The 27,886-nt window shown below is 42.4% G+C and overlaps 1 protein-coding gene across 9 annotated transcripts; it reads right to left on the reverse strand.

Annotated features, from left to right (window-relative positions):
• Nucleotides 1-26,871, reverse strand: LOC136332039 (zinc finger protein 43-like). 9 transcript variants are annotated; one of them, XM_066271287.1, is made up of 7 exons: nt 26,320-26,871; nt 23,026-23,249; nt 19,213-19,350; nt 18,774-18,854; nt 13,330-13,456; nt 5,361-5,431; nt 1-4,269 (listed from the first exon to the last, which is right to left on the reverse strand). In XM_066271287.1, exons 4-7 carry the CDS (start codon nt 18,786-18,788, stop codon nt 2,980-2,982), a joined length of 1,503 nt encoding a protein of 500 aa, XP_066127384.1. In that variant the 5' UTR covers nt 18,789-18,854; nt 19,213-19,350; nt 23,026-23,249; nt 26,320-26,871; the 3' UTR covers nt 1-2,979. The 9 variants fall into 9 exon arrangements, with proteins under 9 accessions (XP_066127384.1, XP_066127382.1, XP_066127385.1 ...); XM_066271285.1 differs by lacking the exon at nt 23,026-23,249; XM_066271288.1 differs by lacking the exons at nt 23,026-23,249; nt 26,320-26,871 and adding an exon at nt 19,453-19,758.
• Nucleotides 26,872-27,886: the final 1,015 nt, after the last annotated feature.

The following is a 27,886-nucleotide window of genomic DNA, read 5'->3' on the forward strand; positions in this document are numbered from 1 at the left end:
TCCACCTGTGCAGGAACTAGGATTGAGGTGCCAGCATGGATGCGGGAAGAAAGTTGGATCCTGAAACGTTTCTGCTATTAGAACAAAGGAAAGCAGCGTGATTAAACCAGAACTGCGAGAGTCTATGTAAGGACCAAGAACAAACGTGAAATACACAACTCTTGGACAGGAGAACAGTTTCATACCAAAACCAAGCAGTGTTTCATTTTCTATTCCCATACACCAAGAATCAATAGTGCCAAGTTCCAGAATGTTTTACAGAGACACGACAAGGGATATGAGATGTGGAGGATTAAAGCATGTAATAATTTGGTACAATAAGTATCGCTATTAAGAAATAACAGTTAATAGTAACTAAAGATTAGTTTAAAAAAATGTTCTTCATCAGACTTGAAATAAATTTCCTTCAATACATCTTCCCCCTCCCGTGTCTTCATAATATGAGGACTAGCTCTCAGCTAGTGCACCTGCTCCCGAGGGTTCCAGTTCCCAAGGATGGTTAGCGCTCACGTGGCATATCAATAAGTTAATACTTGTTCAGAGCTGTCTCTTCATAACCTTTTCATAATTTCATTTGGGCCTGCATGCACTGGCCACAAGTTGCTATCCAGGTTAACCTTGAATGTTGACTAGAGCTACTTTGGCCCTCTAGCTCTGCCTTCTTAGATACACACAGCCTGGAGGACCGGCCATAGGACCACCGCTGGAACTGATCCAAGTTCCTTTTCATTTGCGAGCAAGGGCTTCTGCACCAGAGATTGCAGGACAGAAAGTAGTCCTGTGGGTGTTCCCATACTCACACAGTGACTCCCCAACTATCAATCAGGGTTGCCACAGCATATTATATGGGGCATTTTCCAACCTGGAATTACCCCCAACTATATTTTTGTACCACCTCCCATCCAGCCTGTAGACGCTGCAGTGTCTCTGGAATTCTGCTGCCTACCTCAAATTGTTATGCAAAGACCTGAGGTGGAGGCACATTCAGAAAACTACTTATGGAATACAGACATAACGTGAGGGCTGGCCGGAAAAAAAACTAGTTTATCAAAACATGCTGGAGCACAAGTCATGTTAGATCAAAACACTAGCTGCTTACAACTGGGCTCACATTGGAAGAGTTTCCTTTTGGATTCCTCTCAACCAAGGAACTGGTAAAAATTTCAAAATCCCAGAGCACACTCATTGTGACTTTCATTATATTCTCAGAGGGTGGGAGAGGGAGCTAAATTTGGGGAATGGGCCCGTGTTTTCACACAATACCTCAGTTTTTACAATATTGACTGTCTTTCCTACCAAGTCCTTCACCTCATTGTGACTATTCAATGACTACAAAAAAATGGCTTCGCTCTGAAAGCAACAGCAACAGATGGGCAGAGCATCGCCTTGTAGGGGGCTTGCTGGGAGTATTCTGGTTGGGGCACGCAAGTGGGAGTCTGTGTCTCTGTCCCGTCTCCTCTAAAATTTAAAAAATAAATATAAGACTCCTGGATAGAAAAAAATATTTCTATTTAGAAAGGCCCTAATTTTTAGTTTTTGAAAATTTATTTACTTTTTCCTCTTGTGGTAGAGACAGAGAGAGTCAGAGAGGGACAGAAAGGGAAAGAGATAAGAAACATGAATTGTTTGCTGTGGTTCCTTAGTGCATTGATTGATTCCTCATATGTGCCTTGACTGGGGGGCTAGTGCAGACCGAGTGACCCCTTGCTTGAGGCAGCAACCTTGGGCTTAAGCTGATGAGCCTTGCTCAAACCCAATGAGCCCACGCTCAAGCTGGCGACCTCAGTCTCAAACCTGGGTCCTCCACGTTCCAGTCTGATGTTCTATCCACTGTGCCACTGCCTTGCAGGCTCAAATTTTTTTTTTTTTTCCATTTTTTTTTTTTTTCATTTTTCTGAAGCTGGAAACGGGGAGAGACAGTCAGACAGACTCCCGCATGCGCCCGACCGGGACCCACCCGGCACGCCCACCAGGGGCGACGCTCTGCCCACCAGGGGGCGATGCTCTGCCCATCCTGGGCGTCGCCATGTTGCGACCAGAGCCAATCTAGCGCCTGGGGCAGAGGCCACAGAGCCATCCCCAGCGCCCGGGCCATGTTTGCTCCAATGGAGCCTTGGCTGCGGGAGGGGAAGAGAGAGACAGAGAGGAAAGCGCGGCGGAGGGGTGGAGAAGCAACTGGGCGCTTCTCCTGTGTGCCCTGGCCGGGAATCGAACCCGGGTCCTCCGCACGCTAGGCCGACGCTCTACCGCTGAGCCAACCGGCCAGGGCTCAAATTTTTAAAATGTATTAAAAAAATATTTCAAATACTGTCAGGGTAACAAAGGAGTGATTTTAAGTAAGTGTACATATTCAGACATCCATTTTGTAACATACTTAAAAGTTAACTAAGGGTGTAAACCTTAGATTATACACTGTATAATTAATATTACGATTTAATGAAATATTTGAAAATTGTGTTTTATTATTTTAGAGAGAAGAGAGAGTATGTGAAAGACAAAGAGAGAGAAAGAGGGGAGGAGCAGGAAGCATCAACTCCGTATGACTTGATCAGACAAGTGCAGGGTTTTGAACCAGTGCCCTCAGCGTTCCAGGTGCATGCTTTGTCCAATGCGCCACCACAGGTCAAGCTAAAAATAATTTTTTGACTAATATTCAGTGGCATCTCAGATTCAATTCCTTCTCCTTTTATTTTTTACTTCTTTACGTTCAGTTGCCAGCATGAATAACATTGCTGAAGTCTGTATTTTGAACAGTGTATGAATGGAAAATTTTCCCCAATATGCATTCTTGTATACTGAGTGAGGCTGATGATCCAGGTATAAGAGTTTCCACAGTTTTTATTTTTAAAGTTTCTATTATGAATTCTCATGTGTCGATAAAATTCTGAATATGGAATTCATTATATATTGCTCACAAAAACTAGGGGATATTTCAAAACATGAAGTAACAAAAATGTCCCCTAGTTTTTTTGAGCAGTGTTATGATTGTTCAGTCTTCACCCTGGTGTGAATTCTCTTAAGTTGAGTAGCACTTGAATGAATAGCAAAACCTTTGCCACATATTTCACTCTTGTAAGGCTTCTTTCTAGAGTGAATTATTTCATGTTGAGTAAGTCTTGAACGCCAATTAAAAGTTTTGCCACATATTTCACATTTGTAACGCTTCTTTCCAGTATGAATTATTTCATGTTGAGTAAGACTTGAACGTGAATTAAAAGCTTTGCCACATACTTCACATTTGTAAGGCATATCTCTAGTATGAATTTTATTATGTGCAGTAATATATGATCGCCGAGCAAAACCTTTGCCACATATTTCACATTTGTAAGGCTTCAATCCAGTATGAGTTTTCTTATGTCTAGTAATATGTGAAAGCCGACCAAAACATTTGCCACATATTTCACATTTGTAAGGCTTCTCTCCAGTATGAATTTTTTCATGTTGAATAAGAAGTGAATGGTGATTGAAATCCTTCCCACATATTTGACATTTATAAGGCCTCTCTCCAGTATGAATTGTCTCATGATTAATAACACCTGAATGCCAAGTAAAACCTTTGCCACATATTTCACATTTGTAAGGCTTCTCTCCAGTATGAATTCTCTGATGACTAATAACTCCAGAATGCCTAGTAAAACCTTTGCCACACACTTCACATTTGTAAGGCTTATCTCCAGTATGAGTTTTCTTATGTCTACTAATGTGTGAACGCTGCTTAAAGGCTTTGCCACATACTTCACATTTGTAAGGCTTCTCTCCAGTATGGATTCGCTCATGTACAGTAAGGTATGAACTTGAACTAAAGGCTTTACCACACTGTTTACATTTGTAAGCCTTATCTTCAGCATGAACCATCTTATGTTGAGAGAGATATGCAAGAGAAATAAAGGCTTTACCACATTTCTCACAATTGTAAGGTGTCTTTCTTGCATAAAATTTCTTGCGTTTAGTGTGTTTAAAAATCTGAATAGAAACTCTTTCACTCTCATTATTACATTTATTAGCTTCTTCCTCAGTATGAGTAGTCTTCTGGTCACTGAGATTTAACAGTTGGTTTAAGCAATTGTCTGTCTCACTACAATTATTTTTCTCCTCAGCAATATGAATATTCTGGTGCAGAGTAAGTTTTAAACTTTGATCAATGTCCTTCCCGCATTTAGAATGGTTCTTCAGAAATTCAGTTCTCAGATGTTTATTAGGATTTGAACCTTGACTAAAGTTTTCCCAACAGTCATTGAATCGGTCACTTCTCTCTCCATTAAACATACTCTGGCAAATCAATGTAAATAGATAGGTCATTAGTGAGGCCTCTAGAATCAGCAAACATGTAAAGATATTCTAATAAACTACTATGTCACACCTACTGAATGACGAACATTATATAATTAATGACTGTACAAAAAAACCAACCAAACTTATGAAAACTATAGACTCCGAAAGATTTGAGTGGAAAAACCATGAACACTTGTTTAATGGATGCTTAATGTGATCAGCCTTTGAAATTCTATCTTCACTTTAAAATCTCTAATTTTTTTTCAAGAGTTTGAGTGTTTAATACATTTTTTATGGTAAAAATTATTTGTACCACAGGCTTAAGAATGTGATGAATTTTACAAATATCTTCTCCCATGTTTATAAATGTTCTCAGGAAATGCATTAAAATTTCATTTGGGTCTTTCCATTCAAATACACTCTGCTCTATTCCTCTTGTTCAATCTCCAGTGAGTATGCTGTAAACTCTAAGGCAGGGGTCTCCAAACTTTTTACACAGGGGGCCAGTTCACTGTCCCTCAGACCATTGGAGGGCTGCCAAATACAGTGGTCCTCTCACTGACCACCAATGAAAGAGGTGCCCCTTCCAGAAGTGCAGTGGGGGCTGGATAAATGGCCTCAGGGGGCCGCATTGCGGTCCGCGGGCCGTAGTTTGGGGACGCCTGCTCTAAGGGACCCCATAGGACTTGGAACCGGGAGCAATGGGCAGCAGCAGCTCCTCGTGGGCTCAGCCCCTGGGTCTGTTTCTAAGGCTCTCTTTCCTATGACTTCTCACTGAGCCAAAGCAGTTCTGCTTAGGCTCTCTCCTGTGGCTTCTTCCGACCTGAGTCCTTTCTTCTTTACTGGCTCCATGTTTAATAATATATTCTAAACAAACAAAGGACACATAAGTGAAAACCCCCATAAAACAACAAAGCATCATTCTGCAAATGCAAATACATTAGTAATGGTTTACCAAAGGTACTTTAGACCTTCGATCTCTTTCAGGGTTAGGTCCATCCTAACATCCTCTCTGTCATTCCTACTCCTAATAACATTTCCACTTTCATGAGGAATACGTGCTAAATATCACCCTTTCCATATCTTACCAAAAGCATTTTCTGGAATAATTCTTTGGTTGGCTTTGGCAACAAGTCTTGGGTGTCTTCAGAAAAAATAGCTGTAAGATAAATAAGTTATCAAAAGCTATAGTTACATAACTATACTTTGAACTCTAATGTAGAAACTGAGTACAGTGGTACCTTGAGGTAGGAGCAGACCAACAAATTTTTTTAATTTTTTTATTTTTATTTTATTTTTTTAAGATACGAGGTGTGACTTGGTACATATTTTGTTCGAGATCCGAGCAAAATTCTGACTTACAAGTTGTGATTCAAGAAGCTGCTGCTGGTTGGCGTGTTGGCACACGGGTACAGTATCAGCAGCACAACCCCAGCATCTTGTTTTTTGGGTTTTTTTTTTTTGTATTTTTCTGAAGCTGGAAACGGGGAGAGACAGTCAGACAGACTCCCTCATGCGCCCGATCGGGATCCACCTGGCACGCCCACCAGGGGCAACGCTCTGCCGCGACCAGAGCCACTCAAGCGCCTGGGGCAGTGGCCAAGGAGCCATCCCCATCGCCCGGGCCATCTTTGCTCCAATGGAGCCTTGGCTGCGGGAGGGGAAAAGAGAGACAGAAAGGAAGGAGGGGGGGTGGAGAAGCATATGGGCGCCTCTCCTATGTACCCTGGCCAGGAATCAAACCCGGGTCCCATGCACGCCAGGCCGACGCTCTACCGCTGAGCCAACCGGCCAGGGCCCAGCATCTTGTTTTTTCTCACATGTTACCCACAGAAACAAGTCGAATCTCATGAGCTGTACTTGTTCTTGCATCATTTTGCATTTTTTACTATCTTTTTTTGTGTGCTATTATGGGACCAAAGAAAGTGAGTGTAAAGAACAGTGGTGAGAAGAAGAAGAGACTGATGTCGATAGAAGTAAAGTAAGAAATAATAGAAAAATATGAGCGTGGTGTACGAGTGATTGAACTGGCAAATCTGTACGACTACAATACATCTACAATTTGTACCATCATTAAACAAAAGGACACCATCAAAAACGCAAATCCAGCAAAAGGAACTACAATTCTGTCTCAGTTAAGGACAAATATCCATGAAGAAGTGGAGAAGCTTCTGCTGGTGTGGGTCAAAGAGAAAGAGCTGGCAGGAGATACAGTGACGGAGAGTGTAATATGAGAAAAGGCATGTATTATTTACAGCAATGCGAAGAACCATCAACCTTAAGAGGCAGCAGAAGATACGTTTAAGGCAAGTCATGGCTGGTTTGAAAATTTCAAGAAGAGATGTGGCATCCACTTGGTGGTGAGGCATGGTGCAGCTGCGAGTGCTGACGTTAAGGCAGCTGAGGAGTACACAGCAAGTTTTACTGCACTTATCGCAAAGTAAGGCTACATCCCCCAACAAGTGTTCAACTGTGACAAAACAGGATTTTTTTGGAAAAAAAATGCCCCGGAGGACTTTCTTCACCACAGAGGAGAAGAAGCTGCCAGGCTCTAAACATATGAAGGAACGTCTGACCCTTGAATTGTGTGCAAATGCTAGCGGTGACTGTAAAATAAAGCCACTGCTAGTGTATCATTCTGAAAATTCTCAAGCCTTTAAGATTCACAAGATTCTTAAAAAAAAACCCGCAGGTTATGTGGCGCGCCAATGCTAGGGCATGTATTACGTGGCAGTTTTTTATTGAATGGGTAAACCTCGTCTTTGGTCCTGCAGTGAAGAAATATATTCAAGAAAATAAACTCCCAATGAAATCATTATTAATCCTTGATAATACTCCGGCCCACCCACCTGGTCTTGAAGATAACATTCTCAATGAGTTCAAATTTGTGAAAGTCCTCTACCTCCCACCTAACACGACTTCAATCTTACAACCTATGGATCAGCAGGTCATTTCCAACTTTAAAAAGCTCTACACTTTTTTTTTTTTAATTTTTTTTTTTAATTTATTTATTCATTTTAGAGAGGAGAGAGAGTGAGAGAGAGAGAGAAATTGGGGAGGAGCAGGAAGCATCAACTCCCATATGTGCCTTGACCGGGCAAGCCCAGGGTTTAGAACCGGCGACCTCAGCATCCCAGGTTGACGATTTATCCACTGCGCCACCACAGGTCATAAAAAGCTTTATACAAAGCTTTTACACAAAGTACTTGTTTCGCTGCTGCTTTGAGGTTACTGAGAATACAGTTCTAACCCTTGGAGAGTTTTGGAAAGATCACCAGAACATCGTGATATGTTCACGCATTATTGACTTGGCATGGCAAGAGGTTATAAGAACCTTGAACTTGGCATGGGAAAAGTTATGGCCTTACGTTGCAGAAAGGGACTTCAAAGGATTCGAACCAGAGACTGAGACCTAGGTAAAGCGCTGAAGTAGACTGTCCCTGGGAAAGTCAATGGGTCTGGGGATGGATGAGGGTGATGTAAACCAGCTCATTGAGGAACATGAGGAGAAACTCTCAACTGAGGAGTTGAAGGAGCTACAGATGATGCAACATATGGAGCTTCTGCAAGAGATCAGTAGTGAGGAGAAGGTAGAGTTGGAGGAAGTTTTTTCTACAAGAGAAATTAAAGACATGCTGGCAATGTGAGAGAAGCTTTCAAGTTTCATTGAAAAGAAACACCCAGAAAAAGTTTCAACTGGCCGTGCTTCAGCACTTTTTAATGACACTTGTTTGTCACATTTCATAATATTTTAAAAGGCAGGGAAGCCTGATCTGGTGGTGGTACAGTGGATAGAGCGTCGGACTGGGATGCGGAAGGACCCAGGTTCAAGACTCCGAGGTCGCCAGCTCGAGTGCGGGCTCATCTGGTTTGAGTGAGGCTCACCAGCTTGGACCCAAAGTCGCTGGCTCCAGCAAGGGGTTGCTCAGCCTGCTGAAGGTCCGCGGTCAAGGCACATGTGAGAAAGCAATCAATGAACAACTAAGGTGTTGCAACGCGCAATGAAAAACTAATGATTGATGCTTCTCATCTCTCTCTGTTACTGTCTGTCTCTCCCTGTCTATCCCCCTCGCTGACGCTCTGTCTCTGTAAAAAATAAATAAATAAAATTAAAAAAAAAAAAAGGCAGGGAAAAGCAAACCTCTTTGGATAGATTTTTATTCAAAAGTCCTGCAAATGAAAGTGCAGTGAAAAAGGCAAAAACAGCTGATGATTAAATGAAAAATATGTAATGTTAAGCTTAGGTTAAGTTTAAAGTAAAGAAAGTGCATTATTTTAAAATTAAGTTTTTGTTGTTTCATTTTAAGTAAAAAAAAATGCAGTTTTAGTTTACATTTAATGTTAAGAAAGTGCAGTTTCAGTTTACATGTCTACAGTGCTTGCATTCCTTCCTTCCTCCCTCCTCCTCCACCATTCACCACTGTTAGCCACACTCGTCGGTCTCCAAGGTAAGAATACAGTACTAAATAACATTATTTTATATATTTTGTTATGCATTGGTAAAGTATACATGTGTGTTTCTTAATTAAAGACATCTTTTTTCATAATTTAGGATGGTTTGGGGATGTTTCACAGGGCTGGAATGGATTAAATCTATTTCACTTATTTTAAATGGGAGAAATTTGTTTGATAAACGAGTTGACTGACTTACAAGCTCGGTTACAGAATGAATGAAACTCGTATCTCAAAGTACCACTGTACCGTTTACAGGTCTTCAGTGACATGGCACAATAGGAAGCATCAAAACACTGCTCTTCCATGGAGAAGGGAACTAGCAACCAGTAGTAGCACAGCTGCCTTCTCTGAGGACTCCAGAAACCAATTAGACCACAACAGCTTCAGGAGAGCAGGGCAGGTAAGTCACATCACAGAAGATAAGATGCTGATGTTTGCCCCCGATAACTGCCCATTCTCCCTGACACACCATGGAAATATTGTTTTTAAAAAAATCATTCTCTGGGTAGAAACAGATGAGTGCACTGTGTGTCCAATGATCTGACAGTTTCCAGCTGCCCCTAAACTGGTTACTCCTTTGTGTGACACAGAGCGCTCAGGTACTGACAGTACACAATGAATGCACTGTGGTGTTTGTTTAAAATAAAAAAGGCAGTGGGGGGTTGGAGAATGTTCTTACAACAAGGAGACAACAGTATTGAAGGTAGACACGAGCTAAAGGAAGGTACCATACTCTCAAGTTAGAGAAAACATTTTAAACTGGGGAATTACACACAAGTAACACAGAGCACACACATGCCCAGCAATGGTCTCTTAGGCCCGAGAAACTTCTGGCACAGCTGACTGGTGTCTGTGTTCTCCTGCACAAAGCACGTTCATACACCCTGGGAGAATGGGTGGTTCTTCCACTAATGCCCACGAGAGATCAGAAGGTTCACCAGGTATCGGTGGCCCAGCATGCAGAAATCCCACGTTTCAACGCAGGTCAGGGTGCGATCACCTGCTTCTCTTCCCTTTCCACTGCCCCTTCTCTTTTTTCCTTTCTCAGCCAAAGGCTCCAGTGGCTCAACCTTCAGCCTCAGCAGCTAAAAATAGCCTGATTGATTTGAGCATTGGCCTCAGACAGTGGTTTCCAGCTGGATCCCTGTTGCGGCAAATGCACTGAGTCTCTCAACCTCCTGATTTCTCAAAATAAATAAATAAATACATGACAGATAGATAGATAGATAGATAGATAGATAGATAGATATAACATATTGTAAAATTAAAACAGTGAGAAACCATAGGAAATTAACTGAAACTAAAAGGTAAGACAATGAAGTCAAAACAAGAAGCATACATTTTATAAATAATGCCAAAAAAGAAAATGTAAGAGACTATTATGAACAATTACCTGCAAAACCACTGGACACCAAAACATGGGGAGTCAAGTTCCATAAGGCCACACTTCTTAAAATTTAGCTTAAAAAATTAATGCGGAAGAAAAATCAAAGGAGATCCACTAGTAAACCAGGACATAGTTAAAAGAGTAATAATAAGTTTAAAAAAAAAAAACGCTCCCTGCAGAGGAAAGCTGTGCAGCACATGGACTGATGAACTTGGTAATTCTAGCAAGTTAAAGAAAACTAACAGGCCCGGGCCGGATAGCTCGGCTGCTCAGAGCAAGAACCCGAAGCGCAAAGGTTGTCAGTTCAACCCGTCAGGATACGTACACAAACATATCTATGTTCCTGTCTCTCTCTCCCTCCCTTACTGTCTCACTAAAATTAATACATTTAAAAAATAAAAAAAAAAATGACACTAATAATTCTTCACGAACATGTCCAAACATTAAAGAGTAAAGGAATTATAGAAATGCTTCTGCTGAGCAGGTGATGGCACACTGGATAGTGTGTAGACCAAGAACACGGTTCAGAAACCCAAGTCACTGTCTTTAGCATGGGCTCATCTGGCTTGAGTACAGGGTAGCTGGCTTCAGCATGAGATCAGAGACATGACTCCATGGTTGCTGGCTTCAGCAGGGGTCCCTGGCTCGGACGAAGCCCCCACTGAAGGCACACAAGAAGCAATCAGTGAATAAATTGCAACAACTACAAATCAATGCTTATAATCTCTCTCCTTTCCTGTCTCTATAAAAATATATATAAATAAAAACAAAAAATTAATAAAAAAATACTTTCTAGGAAGCTATCTTTATGCAATATCAAACCCAAACAAAAGTACTGAGAATAAAACCGCAAACCAAAATCTGTGATGAATTATGATACAAAAGTTATGAGTAAAACATTAATAGACTGCCTGACCAGGCAGTAGAGCAGTGGTTAGAGCATCGGATTGAGATGTGGAGGACCCAGGTTCGAGATCCCAAGATCGTCAGCTTCAGTGTAGGCTCATCTGGTTTGAGCAAAAAAAAAAAAAAAAAAAAAAAGCTCGCTAGCTTGGACCTAAGGTCGCTGGCTTGAGCAAGGGGTTACTTGGTCTGCTGTAGCCCCACAGTCAAGGCACATATGAGAAAGCAATCAATGAACAACTAAGGCAGTGGTTCTCAACCTTTCTAATGCCGTGACCCCGCAATACAGTTCCTCATGTTGCGGTGACCCCAAACCAAAAAATAATTTTGGTGGCTACTCATAACTGTAATTTTGCTACAGTTATGATTCGGAATGTAAATACCTGATATGCATTATGTATTCTCATTGCTTTAATCCACCCCCGCCGGCATTGCGACCCACAGGTTGAGAACCGCTGAACTAAGGTGTCGCAACAAAAAACTGATGGTTGATGCTTCTCATCTCTCTCCGTTCCTGTCTGTCTGTCCCTATCTCTCTCTCTCTCTGATTGTGTAAAAAAATATAAATAGACTGAATTCAAAATCAGATTACAGGGGGTCCTCAGATTAATTCCTACAACAGTGACATAACCCAAATTTTGGTGTAAATCAAAATACACTCTAGCATGTCACTTACCTATCCTAACAGAGTTGCAAAATCATAATATTAAAAATAAAACAATTATGTCACAGAAAAATAATACCAAGCATACTTCTGCTATACACAATCATATCAATTTGCCCAGGTAGTAAATATATGATATAAACCGCATAAGCCGAAACATCCACAACTCAATTTTTTAAGGTTTTATGAGAGTGCCTGACCAGGTACAGGTGCAGTCTATAGACCATCAGATTGGACACAGAAAACCCAGCTTTGAAATTTGGAGGTCTCGGCCTGTGCATGAACCTACCAGCTTGAACCCCAAGGTTGCTGGCTCAAAGCCCAACATTGCTGTCTTGAGTGCAAGGTCACTGGCTTGAGCAAGGGGTCACTCATTCTGCTGTAGCTCCCGGTCAAGGCACATATGAGAAATCAATCAATGTACAACTAAGGTGCCACAACAAAGAACTGATGCTTTTCTTTTCTATCCCTTCCTCTCTGTCTCTCTCTCTCTCAAAAATAAATAAATAAATTTAAAAAAGGTATAGTATAGAAAGACAGAATAATTAAGCAGAATTGGAAGCCCATATAGAAGATCTCATGTACGAGGTCAACAGATCACCTGAGCAACTCTCACACTGACACATCGGAAGGTGCCCTTACCTGAAAGAACAAGGGAAGAGCATGAAAGAGACGGGAGACACACACACAGCCAGAAAGACACCAGTGAACCGGTAGCAGGGGAGAAGTCAGGTTACCAGGGCACACTCTCTGCACCCAGAAAGGGCAGAAAGTAGAAGCAACATTCTTCCTGCGTGGCCAGCATGAACTGCAGCTGACCCGAGAGATGGTACACAGGAACGGCAGCTGCGCTCCAGCCGCCAACATTACCAAGCAGAAAACCAAACTAGACACGCAGCTGCCACCACTGACAATCCCAGAGCCCCAGAGGCAGGGACAGTATGGGGTCACAGCACTCGCTCTCAGCAGCCCCGGGGACTGGAGGGGAAAAACATTTCTCCCTGAGCAGCAGGCACACATGGTGGGTACATCCCATGAAAAGGGAGAGATGAGGTGCAGCAATAATTTCTTCATTTTTTAAAAAATTTTTTAGTATTTTCACCTCTCTCTCCAGACTCCCAGCCTGTTTACCTGGCTCCAACATGGAGATGAATATTCACATCAGAAACAAAAATTCCCGCATATATATAGAAATCAACATGAAGATGTTCAGTTTTCCAGAATACCTGATCTTCATTCAATTAAGGAAAAAGAATATTACAGCAAAATTGAGAGAAGCCTTTCACTAATCAACCGACTGCTTGTCACCTTCTGTGCATAGGGACCAGTGTCAATATGCAGGTGCCAAGCTCTCTTCCAAGAACTACTGAATCAATAGTACAAGTACAAAGAACAAAAATTCAGTTTAGGTTTGCCATAGAGCATTATAAACACTTAAAGCTCTGGAACAACCCCTGAATACTATAAAGTGGGAAGTACATCCAAAGAGAAGGGAGGTTGAAAGCCCTAAAGCCACATTATGAAGCCTTTCCTGTCTGAGTACACAGAGCTTCAATCTCAGTCACCCAATCAGGGGCTCCCAACACACACACCCAAGGGAAAAGACACACAGGGCAGTCAGTGACTTCTGGAGCAAAGTCATCCTCACCCAGTGAGAGCAGGTTCCTGTAGTTCTCCCACATCACGTGCACGTAAAAGGCCCTCTGAGCTGGGTTCAGGTATTCCCACTCCTCCTGGGAAAATTCTATGGCCACATCCTTGAAGGTCAAGCATTGCTGAAATGAAAACATTTCACCAAGGAGAAATGGTGACAGTTAGTAGCCTCACACAGAATGAGAAGGGAGATATAAAAATCGATTTGGTTAAAATGAGTATCTGAAACATACACATCTAGATTTGAGCAAGTGATGTTTCGGACTTGGTGGTTTACATTACTTTCTCATAATAGTTTATGACAGCCAGAAAATCAAGAAAGGTTTCTCATGTTGGAAGAGAACACATGAAATGTACAATTAAAATTCAAACCCAGGTTGTGTATAGAGGACTGTTTGTAACTATGTTCTATACATTGAGTAATGTTCACTGTCTCTATGAACTAGACTATGTGCAGTGTCTTTAAGAGACAATAAAGTCCACAGGGTCTATAAAACCTTTCAGACTCTTAAATGTGATGAGGACAACAACAGAGACGAAGTCTTTGTACGTGTCCAATACGCCAGCATTAGTCCAGATGCTTCCACGTGTTAACTTACTATCCATATAGTAGCTCACTAGAGACTGCTCTGTCGCCATCTTCGAGGAGAAACTGTCACAGGTATTCTAAGAAAGTCACCTCAGATCAAAATCGAATGTTCTAAGTGGCAAAAACCTCAATTAAATTTAGGTGGTGTTTTAGACTTGAAGGTTAAGAATCAGACAGGCCTGACCTGCTGGTGATGCAGTGGACACAGCATCGCACTGGGACTCAGAAGTCCCAGGTTAGAAACCCTGAGGTTGTCACCTTGAACATGGACTCACGATCTTTAGTGTAAGGTCACTAGCTTGAGTGTGGGACCATAGACATGACCCCATGGTCACTGGTTTAAGGCCAAGGTCCCTGGTTTGAGCAACGGGTCACTCGGTCTGCTGTAGCCCCCCATCAAGGCACATATGAGAAAGCAATCACTGAAGACCTAAGGGACCGCAACAAACAACTGACGCTTCTCATCTGTCTCCCTTCCTGTCTGTCTACTTCTATCTGTCCCTCTCTATGTCTCCATCACCCCCTCCAAAAAAATAAAAAAAGAATAACAAAATTATGCCCTGGAAGAGTGACTCCTTGGATAGGGCATCGTCCCTGTGCACCAAGTTTTCAGGTATGATCCCTGGTTTGGGCACCCACGAGATAAAATCTGTGAGTACGTTACTAAACACAACAACTAAATGAAATACTGAATTGATGCTTCACTCTTTCTCGTTTACTCCCTCCTTCAAATCAATGGAAATATTTTCTTTTTCTTCTTTTTAAACTTTTTTTTTAAGATAGAGGAGGGGAAGAACCAGTAGCAAGAAGCATCAACTAGGAGCAGTAGCTTCTCAGATGGGCCTTCACTGGGCAACCCCAGGTTTCAAACCAGATACCTCAGCATCCAGCTCAATGCTTTATGCACAGCACCACCACAGGGCAGGCTAAAATTATTTTTAAAATAACTGAAATAATTAGGAAACAGTCTAAAATCACAATGACAAACTGTTCTCTGAAACAGGTTGACACGAGGTCAAGTCTATCTATATTTTATTGCATAAATGGTCGTCACATTGTGCTCACACACACATTACTATTCTTCCATCCACTTGATTTTTCTTTTTTGTCCTTTTGAAAGACACACAGACAGGGACAGACATATAAGAAGGAACATAGATGAGAAGTACCAATTCCTTAATGCAGCACCTTTGTCGTTCATTGATTCTTTTCTCACATGTACAAATGTACCATGATTGGATGGGCCTCTAGCTGAGGAAGTGCCCCTTACTCAAGCCAGCGACCTTGGGCTCAAACCAGTGAGCCTGTGCTCAATCCACACCCTTGGGGATTCAAACCACGGTCCTCTGTGTTCAAAGCCGACACTCGATCCCCTGTGCCACCACATGGCGAAGCCCTTACATTCACTGCAAACATTATTATGATAGTGTAAAAAAAACCACACAACTGTGGAATATATTTAAAATACCATTTAAACTACAAAAAATATAAAAGTTATGAAATGCTGATGTTTTTTATAAAAATCATGCAAATGCATAGGCATGCATTCATGCACATACATAAAAATAAACTAATAAACTGATGCAGAGAGACTGTCCCTAAAAATATTTTTTGGATAATATAACTTATTATCAGTTTTTCTTACGTGTATCTCACCACCAGTGGAATAAGAAAAATGTTATCAACTGTACTTCTATTGTGGTTATTAGAAAACTCTGAATTATAGTGGAGAAAGAGGGCTGACCAGCACGGCTACTTAAACAGAGGTCAGCAAAAGAGGGAAATAGAGAAAGAAGTATAATAAAACAGACTCAAAGAGTTGGAATTGTAAAAATTCACAAATACAAATATATGAACTGATGGACCAGCTACATTCTGTGAGACAATACAGGGTATAAGACAAAAACTAACAGCCAAGTTGAGCTGTACACAACTAGTATACAAATGTTACAATGAGCAATCTAAAACACCAAGGAAAACGGTCCTATTTATCACAGCTTTGAAAAGGATAAAATACTCAGGAATTAAAAACAGTCAACAAGCTGAATGACATACCTACCGGAAACAAACCATTGCAAAACTAAATCAAAGATTCAAATCATCAGAAAGCCATCCCTTAAGCCTGATCAGGTGGTGCCACGGGGGACAGAGCATCAGACTGTGATGCTGAGGATGCAGGATAAAAACCCAGGGTTGCCACCTTGAGGGCGGGGTTGCAGCTTGAGCGTGGGATTATAGACATGACTCCATGGCCAATGGCTTCAAGCCAAAGGTCAGTGGCTTGAGGAAGGGGTCCCTCACTCTGCTATCGCGCCCCTGCACCCCCGCCAAGGCACACACGAGAAGGCAATCAATTAACAACTAAGGTGCCACAACAAAGAATTGATGCTCCCCATTTCTCTCTCATCCTGTCTATCTGTCACTATCAGCCCCTCTCTCTGTAAAAATAAAAAACAGACATCCCTTAATAATGGGTTGTAAATGAGTTACTATTGTTGAAATGTGCATGTTATTCAAGCATTCTACAGACAATATGAAATCTATACCAAAATTCCAAAGGGAATTTTGGCACAAACGGAAAAGAAAAACAAAACCCAGGGCAGATTTAGCATGAAATCAAGCTAAAGGATCCAGGGGAGGGAAATGTTCTTAATAAAGGAGAAGTGGACATTTTGAATTTTTTAGATGCAAATGCATATAATAAAGCTTTGTCATACCAAATGATTTTTTTTTTTTTTTTAACAGGGACAGAGAAAGGGATAGACAGGAACAGACAGACAGGAACGGAGAGATGAGAAGCATTAATCATTGCGACATCTTAGTTTCCATTGATTGCTATCTCATATGTGCCTTGACCGCAGGCCTTCAGCAGACCGAGTAACTCCTTGCTCAAGCCAGCGACTTTGGGTCCAAGCTGGTGAGCTTTGCTCAAACCAGATGAGCCCTGGTCAGTTGGCTCAGCGGTAGAGCGTCAGCCTGGCGTGCGTGGGACCCGGGTTCGATTCCCGGCCAGGGCACACAGGAGAAGCGCCCATTTGCTTCTCCACCCCCCACCTCCTTCCTCTCTGTCTCTCTCTTTCCCTCCCGCAGCCAAGGCTCCATTGGAGCAAAGATGGCCCGGGCGCTGGGGATGGCTCCTTGGCCTCTGCCCCAGGCGCTAGAGTGGCTCTGGTCGCGGCAGAGCGACCCCCCGGAGGGGCAGAGCATCGCCCCTGGTGGACGTGCTGGGTGGATCCCGGTCGGGCGCATGCGGGAGTCTGTCTGACTGTCTCTTCCCGTTTCCAGCTTCAGAAGAATACAAAAAAAAAACAAAAATGAAAAAAAAACAAAAAAACAAACAAACAAACAAAAAAACCAGATGAGCCCACAATCAAGCTGGCGACCTCGGGGTCTCAAACCTGGGTCCTCTGCATCCCAGTCCAACACTCTATCCACTGCGCCACCGCCTGGTCAGGCCCAAATGATTTTTGACAAGAAAAACTACTTCATGGAGAGAGGCCAGTCTCTATAACAAAATGAGTGTGTGTGGGGAGGAGAGGGGAGGTGGATATTTCCATTCAAAACAATGCAGCTGAAACCTTATTACCTGCACCAAACAGCAGCATCAATGTGTCAGAGGATAGTGTGCAGGGTGAAAAATGCAGCCTTCGAGAACTAGAAGTGGTCAAAACAACCTAAAGAATCTTCAATTGTCAGTGGGTTGATTACACAAATGGAAAATGTAATGAAACACCCTCTACCACAAATGTCTGCCTGGGAATTATCCGTTCAATTCCAAATCATTTCGATGTTCAAGTCAGTAACTCACTCATGTAGCTTCAAATGTATTACAAAAGCAGAAGGATTTCCCCTAACTGGCCCCTTTCCCTGAACTGATCAGGTATTTGTGCACATCAGTCCATGACCTGTATGTGCTTTTTCTTTTCCCCTAATTGACAGAGTGACAGGACGTCCAACATGGTGAATGGACAATCTCCCTCCTCAGCCACACTTCAGTGCTCGCATCCTAGCTCCAACTCAAGGGCTAAAGCCTTACCCAGGATGATGCCCGGGGGGCCTCTTTACAAGTCCCCTGTTATTGGGTCACATTGAGATGGACTCTAAGTAGACCTGAGTGGGACCGAGGGACGGCCCAGGTCGGTGTACACAAACATCAGGCAGCACAATTCAGAGTCAGAGAAGAACAGCAAGACAAAGGGCATTTCAAAAAGGACAGACACAAGCCTGACCTCTGGTGACTCAGTGGATCGGCACTGACTGGAAATGGAAACGCTGAGGTTGCTGATTCCAAACGCCAGGCATTCCCAGTGAGGGCACATACAGAGCAACTAACACAAATTGATGCTTTCCACTGATTCACCCTTTTTCTGTCTCCTCTCTCTAAAATTAGTAAATAAAATTTTTTAAAAAACGAACAAACAGGCCCTGGCCGGTTGGCTCAGCGGTAGACCGTCGGCCTGGCGTGCAGGGGACCCGGGTTCGATTCCCGGCCAGGGCACATAGGAGAAGCGCCCATTTGCTTCTCCACCTCCCCCCCTCCTTCCTCTCTGTCTCTATCTTCCCCTCCCGCATCCAAGGCTCCATTGGAGCAAAGATGGCCCGGGCGCTGGGGATGGCATCTTGGCCTCTGCCCCAGGCGCTAGAGTGGCTCTGGTCGCAGCAGAGCGACCCCCCGGAGGGGTAGAGCATTGCCCTCTGGTGGGCGTGCCGGGTGGATCCCGGTCGGGCGTATGCGGGAGTCTGTCTGACTGTCTCTCCCCGTTTCCAGCTTCAGAAAAATACAAACAAACAAAAAAAAAACCCGAACAAACAGACAAACATGTAACAACGGACCAAGAATACAATTTTACCTGAGAAAGAGGCATAGCTGAAGCCTCCTTCCCTCCTCTTCCGGGCTTCTTCCTCAGGCAACAGGGTTTCCGGAAGTCAGTCTGGAAAGTAGAAGATATGCTATTTACCATCATACCCCCTTCCTGTGCCACAGCCACACACAGGAATGTCCTCTCTGTATGGCAAAGATGGTGACTGCTACCCATAGACAGGAGGGATTCTGGGATAGCAAACTGTTCTCAGAGACACACAAGTGGATTTTTATACCTGTCCTCAGATCACGCTGCCCACCTGGTCACACACACCTCAGCAGTGGGGACATCCACTAAGCAGATCCTGCCCTGCAGGTCACAGGCCTCGTCCAGACCAAACCCACGCACAGCAGAGTCCCCTCACCCTCACCCCAGATCTCAGGCCCCAGAGCCTTGCTGCTCAAGGATGGATGCAGGTTAGAATCACCTGAAGTGCCCTGGCCAGATGTCTTGGTTGTTTAGTGTCCTCCTGAAGCTCAGAGGTTGCTGGTTCAACCTCGGGTCGGGACACGTGCAGGAACAGACCAACGTTTCTGCCTGTCTCTCATTCTCCCTTTGTCTCTCACTAAAAACCAGTAAATTAAAATAATAATTTCTATCTGTATTTCTGTCTCTGTCACATACAAAAAAAGGAATTAATGACAGAAATAAACCACATTAAACAGACTTTTTTCTCTTAAACAATACTATAGCACTGATCGGGATAGCTGGGTTGGTTAGACTGTCTTCTGGTTCTCAAAGGTTGCTTGTTCGATCACGGGCACATTACATACAGAAACGAGTCCATGGTTCTGTCTCTCTCTCCCCTTTCTCTCTCTAAACATTAAAGAATATAATAAATATTGTTATGAAATTAAATTAGTAATCCTAGATGAATCATATTTTATGATCCTACCCTCCTAGAAACTGGTAACCGCAGACACTGTGGCAGGTGAATAATATGAGGAGGCATCAGGAAGGACACAGATGTCCACGACAAACCCACTTTTCTACTGTGTATTGGAGAGTGCAGTCACTGCTTGAGATAAGAAAAAGTGTAAAATGCAAATAAAGATAACTAAACTTATATTCAGGAATTACTTATTTAAATAGAAAATGCATTCAGTAAGCACATTTTCACTTATATAGCAAGAAAGAAGTATATCCAGCCATGTAACTAAATTCATTTCCTTTTTTTTTATTTTAGTGAAAGGGAGACAAACAGAAAGACAGACAGACAGAGACAGACAGAAAGGAAGGAATAGAGATGCACCAACTTTTAAGAAAGTGAAGACTAGAGACAGAGATTGTGAGAAAATATTTTCACATTATTTATCTAATGAAGAATTGTACTTAAATTATACAAATGATTTGCAAAACATAACAATAATAATACCATTATCCAATTCCTTTATGTATGAGGTCATAAATTTATTTTAAAACTGAATCTTGATGATGTCACAACTGTAAACTTAATAAATGTCAGTAAGTTGTAGAATTATTATGTAAATGTCATAGAAAAATTATAGCCCTAAAGCCCTGATTGGTTTGTTTATTTGTAGAGCATCGGTCCGGCATCAAATCATTAATTTGAGATGAGAGAGAGAGTGAGAAAGAGATAAAAAGAGAGAGAGCATGAGGAAGAGAAAGAGGACCATGTATTTGTTGTTCAACCCACATACACACTCATTAGTTGACTCCAACTGTGCCCTGAGCAAGGATCAAACCTGCAACCTTGACATATTAGATGGACACTCCCATCAAAAGTGTCACCCCACCAGGGTAGCACTGTCTCATAAGCAATAATTATAACATCTAAGGTTTGAAACACATATAAAAAACAAAAGTCCACAAATATGTTAAAAAATTGGAACGTGGTCAATGAAGTTGAAATGCCTTGAGATCCCTATATTGTTGTAGAAGAGTGTAAAGATACTATTGATCACAAAGATTTAATAAAGTTCCATGCTATATGTAATCTCTACTGTCAGGATAAAAACTAACAACTGTCTTAATTTCTATGCTTACAGATGTGGAAAATATAATTTTAACAACTCATCTGAGCCTGACCTGTGGTGGAGCAGTGGGTAAAAGCGTTCACCTGGAACACTGAGGTTGCTGGTTTGAAACACTGGGCTTGCCCGGTCAAAGCATATATGGGAGTTGATGCTTCCTGCTCCTCCCCCTTTCCCTTCCTCCCCTCTCTCTACCCCCTATCTAAAATGAATAAATTTTTAAGAAATTAAAAGAAAACAAAAACAAACAACTCATCTGAGACCTGGTTCAGTAGTTCAGTTGGTGAAGAGAGTCTTCCCCATATATAAAGTTTCCAAGTTTGATCACCACTCAGGGCACATGTGAGAAGCAACCAATGAATGCATAAATAAGTTAAACAACAAATTATTCTATGTTTATCTCTCTCTCTAAAAAAAAATCAATCAATACAACCTACAAAATTATTTAAAACAAGACCAAAATTAAATAAAAATAAAATAAAAAACGAGACTGAAAAAAAAAACAATATAAGCAACTACAATGAACTTAGATTACTGTTTTAAAACACATGAATTATATTAAGTATAAACAAAATAAGCATTCCTGTTAGTTACATCAAATACAAAGTGCACAAAACTGTCACATTGAAATAAAATTTAAAGTCAAATAACAACCTGTTATAGGTGACATGTAAGTCACATAACGATGTGGAATGCTTGAAATAAAAGATTAGAAAAATATACAACTGGCTCTCCAGGAGGTGGCGCAGTGAACAGAGCATTTCCTGTGATGCTGAGGACCCAGGTTCGAAATTCCAGGGTCGCCTACCTGTGTGTGGGCTCATCAGCCTTGATAATTGTCTCATTGAGCTTAAGCACCAGCTCACCAGCTTCAACTTTGGATCGCAGACATCATTTTGTAGTCACTGGCTTGACCCAAGGTCACTGACCAGATCAAAGGTTCAGTGCCTTGACTGAAGCACCCCATCTTTAAAGCATGCACGAGAAAGCAATCAATGAACAACTAAGGTGCTGAAATTACAAGTTGATGTTTCTCATCTCTCTCCCTTGTAGTTGGTCTGTCCCTATCTGTCCCTGCATTTCTGTTGGAAGGAAGGAAGGAAGGAAGGAAGGGAGGGAGGGAGGGAGGGAAGAAAAAGAGCAAGAAAAGACTCACCTAAAATAATCTGCTGTAACCATACTCTTACACAAAACAAACTAGAACACTTAAAAGTCATTCCCAAGAAAGAAAAGCAATGCTCACTACAATTAGTTTCAATTCACCACCTTGTAAAAGCCTGAAATTCCTGCCTGGCCCATGGAGTGCAATGGATCAAGTGTTGACCCAGAATGCTGAAGTTACTGGTTTGAAACCCTGAACTTCCTGGTCAAAGCACAAGTGAAAAGCAATTACTATAAGCTGATGCTTCCCTCTCTTTCCCACCACCACCATTTCTTTCTTGAAAATCAATCTATTGGCCTGACCTGTGGTGGTGCAGTGGATAAAGCGTCGACTTGGAAATGCTGAGGTCGCCAGTTCGAAACCCTGGGCTTGCCTGGTCAAGGCAGATATGGGAGTTGATGCTTCCAGCTCCTCCCCCCCTTCTCTCTCTCTCTCTCCTATCTCTCTGTCTCTCCCTCTCCTCTCTAAAATGAATAAAAAAATAAAATAAAGGGTCATCAAACTTTAAAAATAAACAAATAAACAAACAAATAAATAAAATCAATCTATAAAACCCCAAAACAAAAAGAAATTATTAAAACTCTGACATTCCTATGCATCTAACAACACAGCCTTGAAATATATAGACAAAATGGACCACAAAACAAGAAGAAATAAATCCAGACAAATAGCACAAGATTCCAACATACCTCCCCCAGTAACTGAAGACAAAAAGGCCATCAAGAAACAAAACAGAATTTATAACTGAGCATTTTGAAAACCAACAGAAATATTTCATATTGAGCAAGAAATGTTGAGCCTTGGCCGGGTAACTCAACGTAGATTGTTCGAGTGTCATCCAGAAATGTCAATGATGCAGATTTCATCCCCAGTAAAGGCACATAAAATAATCTAATGAATGCGTTAATAATTGGAACAAAAAATCCATGTTTCTTTCTGTCTCTTGCTCCCATCCTCTTTGTCTAAAATCAATAAATAAATTTTAAAAAATTTTGTGTGTGACAGAAACACAGGCAGAGAGAGAGACAAACAGAGAGGAAGATAAAGAGGTAAGAAGCATCAATTCTTCATTGAGGATCCTTACTTATTTTTTGATCCCTTTGTGATATATGTCTTGACCAGGAAGGCTACAGCAGAGCAAGTGACCCGTTGTTCAAACCAGAAACCTTGGGCTCAAGTCAGCAACCCTGCACTGAAGCTGGTGAAGTCACACTCAAATCAGATGAACTTGCACTGAAGTCAGTTCCTTCAGGGTTTAGAACCTGGGTTCGTTGTGTCTCAATCCAAACTCTATTCACTGCATCATTGCTGAAATGGAGAAATACCATTGCCCTAACCATAGAACGAGTTTTGCAAGATTTGCAGATGAGTAAATGAAAAGAGTTCTAAACAGGCCATAAATGTTCACTAGTGTCGAGATTCCGGAAAGCCCTCAGGATGCTGCCTTAACAACCTCTGGAAAAGGCTAAGATAATCAAGCACATTCTTTTGCTTTTTTGTAAAATGCTTCACTGAGCACTCTCTCCCTAGACCAGGGGTCAGGAACCTATGGTTTGCGAGCCAAATGTGGCTCTTTTGATGGCTGCATCTGGCTCGCAGACAAATCTTTAATAAAAAATAATAATGTTAAAAATATAAAACATTCTCATGTATTACAATCCATTCATTTCCTACTGCTCATGTTCATGGTAGCGGGTGGCTGGAGCCAATCACAACTGTCCTCTGGGACAACACCAAATTTTTATTGGATAATGCGTAATGTACATGGGTCGTTGTATGGCTCTCACGGAATTACATTTTAAAATATGTGGCATTCATGGCTCTCTCAGCCAAAAAGGTTCCCAACCTCTGCCCTAGACTGTTCCAACAATAACCAAAAGCCTGTTTCACTTCTGTAAAACTGCTTTGGCTAGGTGCTCACCTCCTCCCCTCTCTGCTTTAGGCCTATAAAAGCAAACCCTTAAGTACGTTTGGGGCTGCGAGTTCTTTAGGATGTGAATCTACTCGTTGTCGCTGGCATTAATTAAAGACTCCTTAATTTGGCTATTTAATTGTGTGGCAAACGTTTGTTTCCTCACAGTCCAGATATAAGTGCCTGGTCAAACATTTTAAAATTTAAAGACTATTTTTATTTTTAAAACAGTTCACAGAAATTTTAACAAACAAATATGTACATGAAAAGGTTGACTGTGAACATGAGTCTAAGAAGTCCGCATATTTTTAAATATCTCGTCTCCCAAATGTATATATAACCCAATGTAATCCCAATCAATATCTAAATCTGATAGCTATATACAGTTTAAATTTAAAAAATGGGCCCTGGCCGGTTGGCTCAGTGGTGGAGCGTCGGCCTGGCGTGCGGAAGTCCCGGGTTCGATTCCCCGCCAGGGCACACAGGAGAGGTGCCCATCTGCTTCTCCACCCCTCCCCCTCTACTTCCTCTCTGTCTCTCTCTTCCCCTCCTGCAGCCAAGGCTCCATTGGAGCAAAAGATGGCCCGGGCGTTGGGGATGGCTCCTTGGCCTCTGCCCCAGGCGCTAGAGTGGCTCTGGTCGCCACAGAGCGAGCCCTGGATGGGCAGAGCATCACCCCCTGATGGGCGTGCTGAGTGGATCCCGGTCAGGCGCATGCGGGAGTCTGTCTGACTGCCTCCCCATTTCCAGCTTCAGAAAAATACCAAAAAAAAAAAAAAAAGGGAAGATATGCTTTATCAGTTAAGAAGCCTAAAGTTACTTTAATTATAGGAGTACAATAATAGTACAATCAACAAATAAGCCACAGGAACAAAATAAAATGCAAAGATAGAGACTTGATGGCACAGGAACCTTTGCAGAGAAGAGGGTAAGGATGGCTTTATAAGGCTGACCAGGCAACTGTGTAGTCATGGATAGAGTAGCTTCAAAAGTGTTGAGCTGAAGGGAGTATTAGCTCCAGGCACTAGGGGCTACAGCCCCAGGCATCTGCTGACATGTGGGTTGGTGCATTTAGTGTGCACAGATTAACACATCCAGGTCTTTGGCCTTGGTCAGTGACTTAAAAAAAAAACAACCCAGCAGCATGAGTTATTGAAGAGTAAGAGGCAGAAGCACATTTTGTCCCACAGGAATGGACAGAAATGTAGTAGTAGAAGGACAGATGTGTCTTAACATTGCGGCCTATTTTTTCTCTTTTTCTCTTGGGGTGTACAAAGACGCTCACCTCAATCTTCTCTAACTTCTTCCTGCTTATTTGAGGTCTTAGGGCAGCCCCCCCTTTTTTTTTACCTCTCTTTACTTCCTCAGTCCTTTCTCTTTTTTTCTTCCTCTTGCACAAAAGTTCTGCGTCTTAAACAAATCTTTCTAACAATTCAGAAAAATCTGAGCTTCTAGAACAACTTAGATTCTCTCTTTTCCTTCAAAAAGTATACCAGTTAGATTGCGGTCTAGGGCCCCTTACCAAAACTCCTTTACTAGCCAGTATCAAGTGATTTGGGGCCATGGCAGTTCCTTAACTCTCCACCTGAGAGAAATTGATATTCCACTTCCCCTCAGTACCCCACCTACATCCCGGCTGGGGCAATTTCCTCATTAAGTGATACCCTTTCCCCACCCCAAAATTCCCGACCACAATTAATCTTGCTAGCTTTGCTCGCTAACCTTATAAAAGTTAAATCTTCAGGCACACAAGGCTGACGTCATTTTGGACTCAGCCCATCTGTTCACAGATGCATCAGTAAATTTCTTATACAACACATTATTCCTGACCTGTGGTGACGCTATGGATAGGGCACGCTATGACCAGGCTTGCCCAGTCAAGGCAATATAAAGAGCAATTATAAGTTGATGCTTCCCACTCCTCTCCCCTGCCTCTAAAATAAATAAATAAAATCTTGAAAAAAATGCCTGACCAGGCGATCGCGCAGCGGATAGAGCATCAGCCTGGGAACTCAGGTTCCAAACCTTGAGGTCACTGCCTTGAGCATGGGATCATAAACATAAACCCAGGTTTGCTAGGTGGGAAAAACTTTTCTCCAGCAAACATTAGCCATACCATGGCCCCTTCCACAGAAAGGCAATCCGCATTTTACATTGTGCTGCCTCATGGCAAACAGCGCAGCCTGACACAGACTACTACCCAGGCCAATGCAAAATGTAAGAAAGCAAACTTAAAAAACATTTGTTAAAGCTTATTTGCCCAACAGCACCCAAAGCACAGGCAGTCACCTGCTTCCTCCGAAATACCTGGGAGCTCCTTCCACACGGGTCCTCCCACCGCCATCCTTCCAGGGTCCACACTGCACCACTTCCATTCTGTTTTGTCAGCTAATCTGCGATGTGAGAGACAAACCTCCCACGACACAAAACATTTTGGAAAATTTGAAAGGACACGAGCACACTCACCTGACTTTTTGCAGTCCACGAGGAATGTAAACTCTCCACTTCCGCGAAACGATTTGGCGCATGAAAGTATTACCCAGATACAAAGTCCGGCTACGGCAGCCGACGAGGCTCTGAAGCATTCAAAGAAACACAGGCGATTCCCGCACTGCCCTGAAAGGTGAAACGTCAGTGACCGCTCGCACGGTGGTGACGCTAGGGAGCCGCCATGTTGTGAAACCTGAACCTGTATTCTATATGAAAAGCAGTAACATTGGAGCCTGGAGCCTGTGGTGGCTGAAAGATGGAGGGTCCTCAAATTGTCTGATTTCTTTGAAGTATGACTTATCCCACCGAGTAATATTATTCCTATGTGGTGGCGCTTCGTTATAAATGTGCCGATATTCACGTTGCACTTTGGTCATAGATTCGAATATAGCGCGCAACAGAACATACTGAAGTTTTTTCTGTACCGGCTGTTGCACTCGCCGGGTAAAACAAACACTGGAGACGTTTGGAGAGTTTAGACAAAGTTTTATGGCCAAAAGAAAAGCAAACCTGCGCTCAGGTGGCAGTCACCAGAGTCACACCGAGCGCCTACAATCTAGGGGTTTTTATAGCGTAGCAAGCAAGCGGTTATACAGAAGCGAATTTTGCGTTTTGCAATTGGCTCCCCCAAATTAAATTTTAGTCACGTGTCTTAGTAACCAGTCATACAGTGGAAAGCCCCCAGCTGGAAAAGTCCCTATCTATCCTCTAGGATGTGGTTACACTAATCATCTTAGGAGTTTTACGACTTCCTTATCTCAAGGACTCATCTGTTCCTAGTCATCCTGGGAGTCTAACGACTTCCTTATCTCAAGGACTCATCTGTTCCTAGTCATCCTGGGAGTCTAACGACTTCCTTATCTCAAGGACTCATCTGTTCCGGGAATGGGTTGCATTTACTGGACTAGTTCCTTTGAAGTTATTTCCAAAGCCCATTAATATATTTTATGGCCTTTTATTCGAATGTCACACCGTCCACATCTCGACTGGCATGGCTGTGGGCTGCTCTGCTATATGCACAGTGTTACATCATCATCTGCGCATGCGCACATGCTGCCTCTTTATCCTACACAAACTGGGAGGGTTTTTCTTTTATTTGGTGCAGATTTCACATTTCTATCATCTTTCGTTGCTTTCCTGTGACCGGTCAAAAGTACACCATGACTTTACGGATACACTGTATTTTCCCTTTAAATTTCTAGATATAAAAAGAGTTCTCATACGTGAAGGGCTGCTTTGGTTTCTTTATCCAATGTTACAGGTCTGACATGTTCTCTGACTAGAATATGACTTCCAGCCATTCTGCCCCTCAACTTCCCAGCTAGTTGTCACCCACCCACCTAGACAGAGCAGATGGTGGGTACTGTCCACGGTTCTTCCCCTCTCTCCAACTTGGAAAGCGCATCTGGTTTGCTGGATTGATGCCCTGCTCAGAGGGAAAAGACAGAAGAGTGAGACATACTGAACTGGGCTGCGGTCTGTCAACAAGAAGAATGTTACATTTTAAGAAACAAACATGCGGCCCAGGCCAGTTGCGTTGGCC

This window comes from Saccopteryx bilineata, chromosome 3 (assembly GCF_036850765.1).
Source record: "Saccopteryx bilineata isolate mSacBil1 chromosome 3, mSacBil1_pri_phased_curated, whole genome shotgun sequence".
Lineage (NCBI taxonomy): Eukaryota > Metazoa > Chordata > Mammalia > Chiroptera > Emballonuridae > Saccopteryx > Saccopteryx bilineata.